General features: G+C 43.9%; 1 protein-coding gene across 1 annotated transcript; it reads left to right on the plus strand.

Moving 5' to 3' along the window:
* Nucleotides 1–2,299: 2,299 nt before the first annotated feature.
* On the plus strand, nt 2,300–13,744 carry LOC308135885 (cullin-3-like). Its single transcript, XM_080504028.1, has 16 exons — nt 2,300–2,611; nt 5,896–6,093; nt 6,184–6,297; nt 7,415–7,575; nt 7,662–7,776; nt 8,444–8,672; nt 8,772–8,917; nt 9,003–9,179; nt 9,258–9,428; nt 9,542–9,649; nt 9,867–9,991; nt 10,083–10,179; nt 10,857–10,991; nt 11,087–11,273; nt 12,321–12,466; nt 12,546–13,744. Exons 1-16 carry the CDS (start codon nt 2,552–2,554, stop codon nt 12,675–12,677), a joined length of 2,301 nt encoding a protein of 766 aa, XP_080360154.1. The 5' UTR covers nt 2,300–2,551; the 3' UTR covers nt 12,678–13,744.
* The last annotated feature ends 210 nt before the right edge of the window (nt 13,745–13,954 follow it).

The following is a 13,954-nucleotide window of genomic DNA, read 5'->3' on the forward strand; positions in this document are numbered from 1 at the left end:
CAAGTTTGTTCATGTTTATAAAAGTTTAGATGCTCATAATTATTAATGACTGAAAATCTAAGAGCTTAAAAAAGCACAGTTGAAATCAGTTGAAAACATTCTAAAATTGAAAGAATTCATGAGTTGTTTGAAACGTGATTTACCTTTTGTTTTCTCTAAAGTCATGTAAATCAGCCCCAAAACCTTCATTTTCTAAAAGAGACTAATGAAGCCCCTGCTTGTATTTGTTTACAAGTATGTTAATAAAAGAGTCTCTATTCACTCGCTGCTTAAAAGAACTAGAATGTTTCATCACTGAGGCCTCTCTCAATGGAAACAAGACACAATTGTTGTAATGTGCTTTATAAACACACTGTATTTAAATTAAGTTCACGTTGGCTGAAATCCAGTAATAATGAAGGGCCAACCTAAGAAATGTCCCGCCAGCCGCCACTGATATATACACATAAATTAAGACCATTTTTTACAAACGTGTGCATGCACACTGAGCCTTGTACTTTGCCTACAAGAATGTAAATAATTTCCCTCAGAGAATATTAAAGCATTGTCTGTTCATTCTAAACAATTATTTCAGACCTTTGAATGTTTTGCTGCTTTGCTGTACTGTTATTAAAGGTAAACTCAACCTCACGATAAACAGATGTTTTCTTTGATACACCATCATCGCCATTGCTGAAATGCTTTTTTTCTTCTTCTAATAAATTATTTCAATGGTTTGTCATTGCTTACGTTTTGCTCCTCTGCAGAAAGCGTTGTCATGACAGTGAGGAGATACTCTGTCTTCCAGCCGTTAATCAACCGCAGACATCTGCAGGAGGGAAGTGACCGGAGGACTGGAAAACAGCAGAGAAACACCTGTTAGATTAAGTTTGTGGGGCTCTAAGCACAGTTTCCTGTCCAGGGCTTAAATAGATCCAGGACTAAGCTAATCTGGTTCAAATTAATCCACATTGACTCAGTGGCTTTCTGCCTTTTGATTGAATTTCCAGACTACGGAGTCTCAGACTAAGATTATCAAGGAAAACTCTGACCATGTTTTGGAAGCCAGATCAGAATAAATTTTTTTTGTGTGTGTGTGTAACTGGAGTTTGACTCTGATCAACAAACTTCAGTGAAAATGAGACACTTTTAAGGGGAAATATTCCAAAGTTCCCCATAATTAAAGACAAACATCAAGATTCAGCCACTGAAACCAAAAAAGGACCGATGAACTGCAACATGAATAATAGGGCTGGGTGTGGCTCAGCTAGTAGAGTTGTCATGGCTCAATCAGAAGGTTGCAGGATTGATTCCCTATCTGTCTACACACAGCAAAACATTGAACCCCATATTGCTCGCATTGGATGGACTTTGAGATGTGTGTCTTCTCCTTTGACATACACACACATTCTTATATCGCCTTTTGAAAATCCTCTGAAAAAACACTAGAGTATAGTTGAACCACAGTTAGATAAGAAACAGATGGCCAAAGACCTGAAAATGTGTCTTTTCATAAAAAAGCTTTTTCTTCGCCATCTCTATGGTGGCCCTTTTGGTCATTGAATGACCCTGATAACCTTTTAAATGTAACTTTTTTAATTATGTTATGCAACACTTTGAGATTGCTTGAAGAGCATTACGAATGAAATCTATTATTATTATTATTATTATTATTATTATTGTTATCGGCATCATTGATGTAGTCAATGTAATACATCTTCACACTATGCACGGCGAGGCATACAGCCTTTAAATTAGATTAAAGTTTAATCAGAAGTCAAACCTGCCTCTGGCCAGGTTTAATTTAAGTCTTGATTTAGACCTGGGTTAGCTCTAGTCTTCCTTCAAGCAAGGAGAATACTTAACTCAAGACTAGGAGAAGTCTGAGATTATTTCAATCCAAGTCTGAGAAAGCCTTTTCAGTAAGACCTGGTTTAAAATGTGATTTAGTCATAAACTAGGCTTCACCCCTGTACGGGAAACTGGGCAACGTGTCCAAAGACTCATCATCATCTCATCTCAATGAATGATTTTAAAACTGTTACTGACACGTGGCCTCCAATATTTTGCTTAACAGGTGAGTTTCCACCCTAATACTGGTCCATATGTCACACATAGCTGGGCTCTGAGTTAATTACGGATCACTTTAAAAACAGAAACTCTGCCATTCATCTGATACTTATCCCCTAATTATTATTTTTTTTCATATTGTCAAATTGCTGCTCTCTCACCATTTAGTCCGAGATGTGCACGTGAACCTGGGGACGCACCTGTACGCGCAGTCTCGTTTTTTCTCGCGAGACTTGGGGGTTGCGCAGTGGAGAGCAGCCGTCCGCCATCACTGACAGTAGCTAACGTTAGCCACCTGACAACAACAACCGACACCCACGGACACGCACCGGGACACACCGGGAGGTGGCCACCAGCGGGAGGGGCTTACTCAGCGACGCCGTCCCTTTCCGGGAGCAGCCGCCTTTCATGTAGTCTTTAGGCCGACTTAGCGAGAGTTGTGCTGGGAGACGCTGTCGCGTCAACAGGCCTGAGAACCGAGAGTCGCCCGAACGGACTCACCATGTCCAGCCTGAAGAGCGGCACCAAGAAGGACACCAAGATGAGGATCCGCGCCTTCCCGGTGAGTTTCCTCCGGCGAGCCGCGCGGCGGTTCCTGGCCGGGAACCGCGGGACTCGACGACGGCTCTGTTAGCTCGCTGCTGCCCGCTCACGAGCGGCTCAAACCGGGGACAGCGGCCCTGCTGGGACCGGGGAGGTGAGGCTGCAGGGGCCGGGGAGATGAGGCTGCAGGGGCCGGGGAGACGAGGCGACAGGGGCCGGGAGACAAAGCGACAGGGGCCGGGGAGATGAGGCTAAAGGGGACGGTGAATATCCCCGACAGTTCCGAGTTTTAATAGTTTATCTTGAACTGTTTGGTCCACAGGAGCTGTTAGCACCGGGTGAGCTACCTGTTTGAGCAGCCGCTACCGGGGCTGAGCTCAGCTGCAGGCCTGCTGCTGCTGCCTGACTTTAGTCTGTCAGCAGGAAGAGTTCGGCTGCTAACAGCCAGAATTTCTCTCCTCATAACTTTTCTTCACAGTGACACAGGTAAACATGGTTGTCTTGCTAGCTGTCGTCTAAAACAGGTCACTGCACCACCGGGGCTTCTTTCCTCTCTGGACTGAAGTGCAGCTTCATGCACTCAGATCCTGTTTCCAACACTCGTCTGACTGCAGTCTGTATTTTCATGTGTCAAACCGACATGCCTTTTCTCTGATGTCCAGTATTTTGTGTGGATGTGTGATAGAGCGAATCAGAAAGCAGATTAGTTAATAAACACCTTGAACTCTCATTGCTTTGTCTCAACTTACATTTTAGCATTTAAGTCGCATTTACTATCATCGGTCTGTGATTTGTGCAAGATGCATACCTTCCCCATCTCTCCCTCTGTTGCATTTGATCATGCAAATAAGTTTGTCAGAAATACGTTTGTCAGTATTTGCATGGAAGTACACTTGATTATCTGTGTAAAAATGTGACTGTCATACGTGAAATTTAATCATATAGCACGTTCCACAGGTAAATATCACAAAGTGCTTTACATCAATACAAGTAGAAATGAAAAAAACAGAAATAAAGTCAGTAAAAATATCAGTAAATGGAGTAACAGCAAAACTACAGCGGTAAAAACAGATATGAGCAACAAATTCATAAAATATATAGAATTGAGCAGCTCCAGGTGACCCAAATACCTGCCTGTATAAAAATGCTTTCAACTGCCTCATAAATGTATCACAGGAGTCTCCCGATCTCAGTTGAAGAGGAAGAGCATTTGATATGATGGATTGAAAAGCAGTTTTTATTGGCCAGGCACAAGAGCTCGATTTGGGGCGTTAGGGTGAAAGCTGTCGTTGATAGTAAAAGGTGTTTGACCATGCAAAGTCTTCACATTTGGACTGTTTGAAGGCAGTCCTGACTTCAACGGTTAAAAAAGGCTAACTGTGATTTAAACAAGAGGACATGAAAGTATGTAAAAATCATCTCCAATTCCACCCTGGATAATATACATTCTAAATGACTGCTGACATGGCTGTCTAGTGACAGAGACTGGCCACAAGATTAAAAGACCGAGGTTATGGAGGCAGGGTTAACACAATCACTGAAAGACCCAGAATGCTGCTTAATGGACGATATCCTTTTTTGGAGGACAAGTATAACAACTTTTGTTTTACTCTAGAAGGAAGTTGTCGGACATCCAGAGTTGAATGACCTGCGAACGGTCATTTATAATTAGTTTGTTGCTCTCTTCAGGTTTGAATGAGTAATATGATGGAGTGTTGTATATGACAATAGATGATTGTTTTGGTGACGAACCGGTGAGACATTACAGTATCTTCAAAAATAGAGATAAATAAAGCTGTTGTTGATAACACCATGTGAATTTGACCAGTGTTTCTGAGATGTTGGTGTTCATGACACTTCAAGGCTCCGTTCACACTGCAGGTCTGAATGCACAATTCAGATTTTTCGCTGGGATCCAATTTTTTATTTTTTTGCATCATTCACATTACATTTTAAACACGACCTCATGTGAATCTGAGAGGGGCCCAAACCCGGCCCCAGAGCAAACGTGCAGAAGACGCTGTTGACAGAATTAAATAAGGATGGAACGCCAGGTTGCCAGATGTGACTCACGGTTTTCAGCCCAAACAACATAAAACCCACACACCTCAATAAAAAGCAGCCCAAATGTCAGCCTCTGTAGAAATGGTTCAAACCATAAAACTATGTATGTCTAATAAAGAACAGGCTATAAACACACAAATGCAAGAAATAAAGTTAAAAGGTGAGAGAATTTGGCTCCCCAATTGGGGGATACCAGCTATATCTGGCGAAGCTGGTGAGCTTGTAGATCCATTTTCTCGTGGTTGAGTGGTTGTTAAATGAGCCAACAGAATCGAGACAACGTGAGGAGGGAGAGAATGAGGGAAAAAGAGAGCACGGCTTTTAAAATTCTGACGGAGCCGCTTCCTCCGGCACTTATCCGTGACGTCAGTGACGCGTCAATGACGAAGCAGTCGCATGTATAAAAATATCTGACTTGGTACCACATATGATGAAGGCCTGGGTCTGGTGTGAAAAAAAATCACAATTGGGAGTTTTCACACGGCCACAAAACAGGTTGGATCTGAGTCACTGTGAGAAAGAAAAAATCATAATTGGGTTGCATTTCTCTGCAATGTGAACGAGGCCTTAATCCTTTCAGGGGAACAAACAAGCTTGCAGACATGTTGCAAGTACAAATTTTAATTGAGTCAAGCTCTGCTCAAACATCACTCTCGGTTCTGTTCATTAATAATAAAATGATCCTATATTTTCAGCCAGTCATTTCTTGGCCTGCCTTCTTTCTGACACACACACACAAGAGACGAGCACATTTCTGATCCAACCTGCAGAGATTTCCGATCCATGAAGCTCTATCTGGTTTACTGTTACTGAAATGACTGCACAAGTGTTTCCCTGCCGCTGCTCTGCTCGCTGGCTGCAAAATGTGGACTGGATTTCCTGAACGGAGGCGGTCTCAATGAAACGCGGAGTAATCGGTCAGGAAATCCATTCCACAGTTTGCAGCCAGCTAGCAGGCTAGCGTAGCAGCATTGTGCTATCCAAGTTTTCATGACAACACGTCGCTTTGCGATATCTGACCAGACACAAACCATGCAGAGCAGCTTACTTTACCGTGAAGGGGTCAAATGATTATTCTCCAAAATTATGAAGAATTCAAACACGTCATCCAGGTTAAAAGCAACACGCTACAGTTCAGTGTGAGTTACCATGGTGATTGACACGGGTCAGAGGTTAAGCAGTGTACATGGTCAAGAATGTCATGTGGATGAAGGACAGTGTCTCTTCTGTCTCCTACAGATGACAATGGATGAAAAATATGTGAACAACATCTGGGACCTTCTGAAAAACGCCATTCAGGAGATTCAGAGGAAGAACAACAGTGGACTGAGCTTTGAGGAGCTGTACAGAAACGCCTACACCATGGTGCTCCACAAGCACGGAGAGAAACTCTACACGGGCCTCCGGGAGGTGGTCACCGAGCACCTCATCAACAAAGTAAAGCAGCGCTTCCTTCAGTCCATCTTCTCACTAAATAATGGAGAGAGTGTTCAGAGTGGGTCACACCAGGGCCTTTTGTGTTTTCAGGTACGAGAGGACGTTCTCAACTCTTTGAACAATAATTTCCTTCAAACGCTGAATCAGGCCTGGAATGACCATCAGACTGCCATGGTGATGATCAGAGACATCCTCATGTACATGGTACGTATGCTGCTCTGGTTTGCCATGCCACACTTCAATTTGCACCGTAGAAACCCTTCAATCTGGTTCTATTGGCACCATTCATCACATTGTAGGAGGTGCTGCGGTCTGGGTTTTGATCCCATCATAGGCCATGGAAACGGCACATGGGGTCACTTCCTACAGTCTAAACTCTTCGTACGTGTCTGTGACTTTGGTTTTGGCTGCTGACGACCAACATTGGACTGAGGGCCACGGAGAAGAAAAACTCCTTTTTGTAATCATTCTAATGACCAGGTTGCATCTCTACAATTTACATTTAGTAATGTGCAATAAATACGTCGTTAATTCATTTAATAAAACAAACAAAAAAAACTGGTTCAAAAAACAATGGGTGCAAAGCAGAGTTTGTCAACAACAACAGAGTTCCTAGGGTCCAGGTCGGGTCCCCCCCCCCCCCCCCCCCCTGCTGAGACGGCTGTTGTGACGTTGCGTATCTGCGGTGTTCACAATCCCACCTACATTTTAACCGTACTACAGGTCTGGGCATGCTTTGTCGTACCGTTCTGTCCCGTCACATCTTTGCTTTTATGGTATTTTAAGACTTGTAAATCTAATTTTACATCTATTTTTGAAGACTTTAGCGAGTGAACTACAAAAGGTTCGGTTCTTAGTTAAGTTGATAAAAGCAACTTATGACGTGAGACTCAGGTTCTGGCAGTCTGGACTAAAATGTGTTAATCATATACGTGGTTGGTATTTATATTGTTTTTGTCAATGTGCAATTCCACTGGGATTGAACTTTAACTGTCTCTGAAATCTTCCTGAGATGAATCCAGTCATATGGTAATAATAATAATAATAATAATAATAAAACATTTTTCTTATGCTGGAGGAACTTTGTTTTTTCTCTCTCCATTGTTGAGCATCACGTTTCTCTACTTGATCAAAATATGCGTCCTAATATGACAGTGTTGTAATGGGAAGAGTAAACGTACAGCTAGTTTGAATGACCGTTAAAAGAAAACACTGTCCAACATGTTGACTGAGTTTAACACAGACTGTTGAGTTCAACCTTGGCGGTGGAGTTGGGAGTCTCTGAGGCTGTGTGAACTGGTGGTGTTCTCTCATCTCACAGGACAGGGTGTACGTTCAGCAGAACAATGTGGAGAACGTGTACAACCTGGGCCTCATCATCTTCAGGGACCAGGTGGTCCGTTACGGCTGCATCAGAGATCACCTACGACAGACGTTGCTGGACATGATCGCCCGGGAGAGGAGGGGCGAGGTGGTGGACAGGTACAGTGTCTCCTGCTGGTTGGGCTTCAGGAGGCTGCAGGTCTTTTCAACGTCGGATCTCTCTCGTCGGTCTGCACTTGTTTTAGGGGTGCCATCAGAAACGCCTGCCAGATGCTGATGATCCTCGGGCTGGATGGCAGATCTGTGTATGAGGAGGACTTCGAGGGTCCTTTCTTAGATATGTCTGCTGAATTCTTCCAGGTGAGTCTGCGCTTTTTCTTTCACCACAAATCTTTGTTATGAAACAACATCCAGCCACTTGTATTTAATTCCCTGGTCCTGAGCACACGTGAAGTGAGACTCGCCCTCCGCAGCATCAACACCCGGCCGTTGACCTGAATCTTTAATCTTCAGTAAAGTAAACTCGGTTCAAAATGAAGCCTCTGCATTCATTGAAGAATCTTCTGCTTCATTTCACCCCCAACCAGACCATCATTTCAACACCTGTCAGTCCGTCCCCCCAGTGTGCTGATGTGTCCTCCATATGCCACAGAGCCACTGTTACCGTTTATTACATTTTCACCCCAAAATGGTGGCAGCATGTAGCATTATCAGCGCGAGTGACACCATTATTATGTATACAGTGCTCATGGTACTAAGGGTTTTGCACTTTTTGTCTGCAGTGTATTAATGCTGTGAAACAAAATGTCATTGTTATATTTACTAGGACAAAGAAAGATGAGAGGTTGGCAGGTTATTGAGATAATAATTCATATTATTGGCCGTAGTCATACACAGGTGTTGTCAGTAGAGGGCGCACAGTTCTCGTCACAGTCTCTTTAAGAAAAACCCTGTGATGTTTTTATCATTTGCTTTCATCAACACAACTGGCAAACTGTCATTACATTCAACACTTTGTCTTTTCCAGATGGAGAGCCAAAAGTTCTTAGCAGAAAACAGTGCCAGTGTGTACATAAAGAAGGTGGAGGCCAGAATCAACGAAGAGATCGAGCGAGTGATGCACTGCCTGGACAAGTCTACCGAGGAGCCCATTGTCAAGGTGGTGGAGCGGGAGCTGATTTCTAAACATATGAAGACCATCGTGGAGATGGAGAACTCTGGGCTGGTCCACATGCTGAAAAACGGCAAAACAGATGGTAACGGCATCATGGATGCTTTTTTTCTACACTCCAAATTTACAACTGAAAACAAGATCCAACCACATGTTACTGACTTCCCGTCGTCTCTCACTCTAGACCTTGCGTGTATGTACAAGCTGTTCAGCCGAGTGCCAAATGGTCTAAAAACAATGTGTGAGTGTATGAGCTCCTACCTGAGGGAGCAAGGCAAAGCTCTGGTCTCAGAGGAGGGAGAAGGAAAGAACCCCGTTGACTACATCCAGGTACGTACGTCCACCGGACGGGTGGAGCACCTGTGAGCTTCTACTGTCTGCTTCTGTAAGCTCTGTGTCACTGCCTCCTCCACAGGGCTTGTTAGATCTGAAGACACGATTCGATCGATTCCTCATCGAGTCCTTCAACAACGACAGACTCTTCAAACAAACCATAGCTGGGGACTTTGAATATTTCCTCAACCTCAACTCCCGCTCTCCAGAGTACCTGTCACTATTTATTGACGATAAACTCAAGAAGGGAGTCAAAGGGGTACGTGGCTCTTTGTAACAGAGATTCAGTGCCTTCTGACTGAGCGCTGACGTTTCTCCTGCTTCCTTGCTTGATAAGTTGACAGAACAGGAGGTGGAGTTGATTCTGGACAAGGCCATGGTGTTGTTCAGGTTCATGCAGGAGAAGGACGTCTTTGAAAGGTACTACAAGCAGCATCTGGGCCGCCGGCTGCTCAGCAACAAGAGCGTCTCCGACGACTCCGAGAAGAACATGATCTCCAAGCTGAAGGTAAAAGAAAGAGAATCCTTCGTACACTTTCTCACCGTAGCTCCCCGTCTGAACTGTGTACACCCACACTCTGGCAGGGAGTTTTACTTGATTGCTGTGTTTTTCCTTTGCAGACAGAATGTGGCTGTCAGTTCACCTCCAAACTGGAAGGGATGTTCAAGGACATGAGCATCTCAAACACCACCATGGACGAGTTCAGGCAACACATACAAACCACAGCGGTGAGGCGGAGAGAAACCTCCAATCAATCATTTCTTCATGAGCAGTGACTGTCTTCAATAGTCATGAATGCATAAATGTCCTCTGGTGGCTCATGAGCTGAAGCCTTGATGCAGGTTGGATTCTGGGATTGGAACCAAGAAGAAGTCGAATTGTTCTGTGATGGAAATGATTATATTTTCGCTAAATGATTTTCAAACCTCCATGCATCTTTTCCAGGCCTCTTTAAGTGGTGTGGACCTTATAGTGAGGGTCTTAACGACTGGTTACTGGCCCACTCAGTCTGCAACTCCTAAATGCACCATCCCTCCGGCTCCCAGACAGGCTTTTGAAGTCTTCAGGAGGTATTAGTTGAAAAAGTTCAATGGCTTTTCTTTTCAATGCAGAGAAAATCCCAGTGTCATTTTTGTTGTGATGACTGCTCTTGTTTTTCAGGTTCTATCTCGCCAAGCACAGTGGCAGGCAGCTCACCCTGCAGCACCACATGGGCGGGGCCGACCTGAACGCAACGTTCTACGGAGCAGTCAAAAAGGTAAAGCTATGGTCCTGTCCACACCACAAACCAAAACATTGTGTTTTCTCTCTGTCGCCCTTGAAAAGTTTCCCATCCACACCAAATCAGTGTAGGAAACATCTGCGTCCACTCGACGCCATGAAAACTACTCACAACCATGTAGTACATATGCCAGGCTGATAGGTGGCGCTGTAACTCTGCCTCAGAAATACACCGACACTCAGAGTGGAGGAATCGACAAGTAAAATGAGCCGTGTTGCTCCCTCTGCTCGTTTTCAATCGTTATTCTTCGAATATCATGCAAATGTAATTAGCAATAAGAACGTGGTGTCGACACCGATATCGCTGTTTGTGGTGTTAACGGACGTCATAAAAAGCCCTTTAATGAAGGGAGTGCTGGTCTGTTGGTTCTGACCTGATCATTCTCCTCCCTCGTTAAAACAAACATGGAAGCCATAAACATACATCATTTGATTAGTTATTAGTCGGTGTTTTGGTTCATTTCAGTATTTGACCTTAAATGGTAGAAAATTCATGCAAATGAAATGAGCCAACGAGTTCGGGACTCGCTGGCCGTAGTCTACTATTACAACTCGTAGTCCCAACTCTAATATGTAAAACCACGTGCAGCAGTGTGTGGAGTATCAGCATGCTTAGTGTGGACTCTCTGTCTTGGTCTTGGTCTTCATGTTCAGGAGGACGGTTCGGAGGTGGGCGTGGGAGGGGCTCAGGTGACGGGATCCAACACTCGGAAGCACATCCTGCAGGTCTCCACCTTTCAGATGACCATCCTCATGCTCTTCAACAACAGAGAGAAGTGCACCTTCGAGGTGGGAACCTTTCTCACAGTCACAGGCTCTTCACACACAACCCCGATGTGTGTTGTGGTTCACGTGTTTGACTCGGTGGGACACGTCTCCTGCAGGACATTCAGCAGGAGACGGACATCCCAGAGCGAGAGCTGGTGCGGGCGCTGCAGTCCTTGGCCTGCGGGAAGCCCACACAGCGAGTTCTGACCAAGGAGCCAAAGTCCAAGGAGATCGAGAACGGCCATGTGTTCACAGTGAATGATACCTTCACTTCCAAACTGCACAGAGTCAAAATCCAGACAGGTGAGCAGCTCGCTGCAGCATCTTGTGCTCCGGACCCACTCCTTCCTACACCAAACACACTTTCTCATCAAACATCAGAAGCCTGACGTTGTTTCAGCAGGTTAGTTAGAAGCACAGAGTCCGTGTTGCACACAGTCGTCCTCTCATATATCGTCAACCAGAAAGTAGTAAGAATTGCTCATTTAGGAATATTGATCCTCCAACAAACCAAAGCAAGACGTTCCTTGGTTCAGAATATTTCATGTTACGGATGGATTCTTCAAATGAGCATTTATTTAGTTTATCAGCCAGATTATTTCTGAGAGTGTTTTTACAGTAAGGTTTTAAACTTGACCACATTTATAGCAGGTTCATCCTGAATTGTCTGCAGCAGCAACACTGATATTCTTCTTCTTCCCATTCTTCCCCAATACTCTGATAGATGGTTGGTATTTCTGGACAGTTTGTTTGTTGGGATGGTAGAAATTCAAACTGGTGTCCGACGCAGAGGCGACATTAGAATATCTTGCTGTCTGTCACTTTGACTCATGGTCCCTGCAGGAGAAGTGTCCTCCGTGATGCAGCCGGTCTGCACCATGATAGAAGAAACGATCTGGAGGAGGCACAGCTCCACTTGGAATTATTACAAAATACTACTTTACTTTGTCAAATCAAACTATTCTAGACAACATTTTGTACATAACATGCAGCACAGTTTTCAGGGTAAAAGCAGAAGTTCCTAAATTCTTCCTGTTTCTTGAAGAACTGATATTGCGTTAATGACGATCATTAAAAGAACGACGCATTTACAAATCCTACTGGAAAAACACAGATTAAAGGACAAAACATTACTTTTCTGCATTAAACATTACAATGTAGGCCTCAACTAAACCTTCTAATGTGTTTAGAAAACCTTTTAGCCATGCAATATGAAATATGTCTTTTCGTCTTTTCTGCATTATGCCCAGTTGAACTGAATGTAAATGGCTCACAATCACGTTACTTTGAAAGGATTTGTGTAGAATTTGACCATTGGAATCCACTGTATTTGTGTTGTGATGTCACCAGTTGCTGCTAAACAAGGAGAGTCGGACCCGGAGAGGAAAGAGACTCGGCAGAAAGTGGACGACGACAGGAAGCACGAAATCGAAGCGGCCATCGTCCGAATCATGAAGTCGAGGAAGAAGATGCAGCACAATGTCCTGGTAGCAGAGGTGAGGTCGTCACGTCCACTTCCTCTCCTCTCCTTCCCACCGAGACGTTTCCTCACTCCGAGTGTCTTCATGTGTTCAGGTGACTCAGCAGCTCCGGGCTCGTTTCCTCCCCTCCCCCGTGGTCATCAAGAAGCGTATAGAAGGACTCATAGAAAGAGAATACCTGGCCAGAACGGCGGAAGATCGTAAAGTGTACACTTACGTTGCGTAGGAGACGGACCGTGGACGAGACTGGACGATTCTTTGTTTTTCTTTTGCTTTTTGGATGATTGTTACGCATGAACTGGAAGTTTGTTTTAAAGATGAAAGCTGGAAACCTGATTCACCATCCCTGACACAAACCTGTAAATCAGGAAAAAAACAGACATCTGTTGCATCTTCAAGGTTATTTTTCTTAAATCCGGCCCCAAGGTGCTTCTGAATAGTCCCTCCTTTCTCCTTTCCTATCCACTTTTCCTTAACCCCTGGATGACATCGCGGGGTTAAGGAAAGGTGTGAGGAAACGTCCTAAAGGAGTTATTGAAAGATCACGTTGTGACAATTGGACTGGACTTCCACTAGGTGATGTCATAACAATCTGAAGTTAGTTGCAGGTTAGTGAAAAACTACACATTTTCCAAAAAGCGAATTTCTACCACTTTCCCCTGTGCCTCTACTCACTGATGTGATCTCAAATATCACAAAGTGTGAATTGAAATGAAAGGAAAAGAGGCTGCCAGGTGAACACATCAAAGTGAGAATAGGTGCACAAAAAGTTTAGCAAGTTTGTTTTACAACATCCAGAACATTCCTGGTTGGATATGATTTGTAGAGGATTTAAAGTTGTTTGAGGCAGATTATTGCTTTGATAACTTAACATGTGCTGAGTCATGGTGAGTTTCCCTGAACGCTCGGGTGGGTGGGTCTCTATAATGGTGTCGCCACAAGGAATCGTGAGGCAGCATGAGCTGGTCTCCTTTGATAAACAAAGCATCAGTGAAGCATTGAGCCTCTTTTCCTTAGCTTATTTAGAATTCAACCGTTCCTCATTTAAACACTTCTGGGGTTTAGGAACAATGGATAGGAGAGGAGATAGGAGGGACTATTTGGACGCACCCCCAGTCTTCCTGTTCCCTGAGTTTTAACATGGATTAATCCAGCTTCAAGCTTTTCACTGTTTTACCCTCGTAGAGATCAAATTTGAGAAGAATCCCTTGGGAAAAATGTGAATGCGCCACATTTTTTTTTTTGTTCAATACTGTATAAAAATGGAGATTATTAAACTGCGAATGTGGATTGTTACAAAATCAGTCTCGATACTTCATTGTTAAATAGAATCACTCAAACTGGGTTTTAGTTTTGCATAAAGGATCAATATGTGATTTTGTTGAATCGGTTCAGATAACTAACCCACATTTCCTTTTTGTCAAAGCAAGTCCAGCTCTGATGGAAGCAGGTTAGTCTTCACCAGGATTTCTACTTTTGGGGTCTTTTCAGTTTATAGCTGAT

This window comes from Blennius ocellaris, assembly GCF_963422515.1.
Source record: "Blennius ocellaris genome assembly, chromosome: 10".
In the NCBI taxonomy this organism is placed as follows: Eukaryota; Metazoa; Chordata; class Actinopteri; order Blenniiformes; family Blenniidae; genus Blennius; species Blennius ocellaris.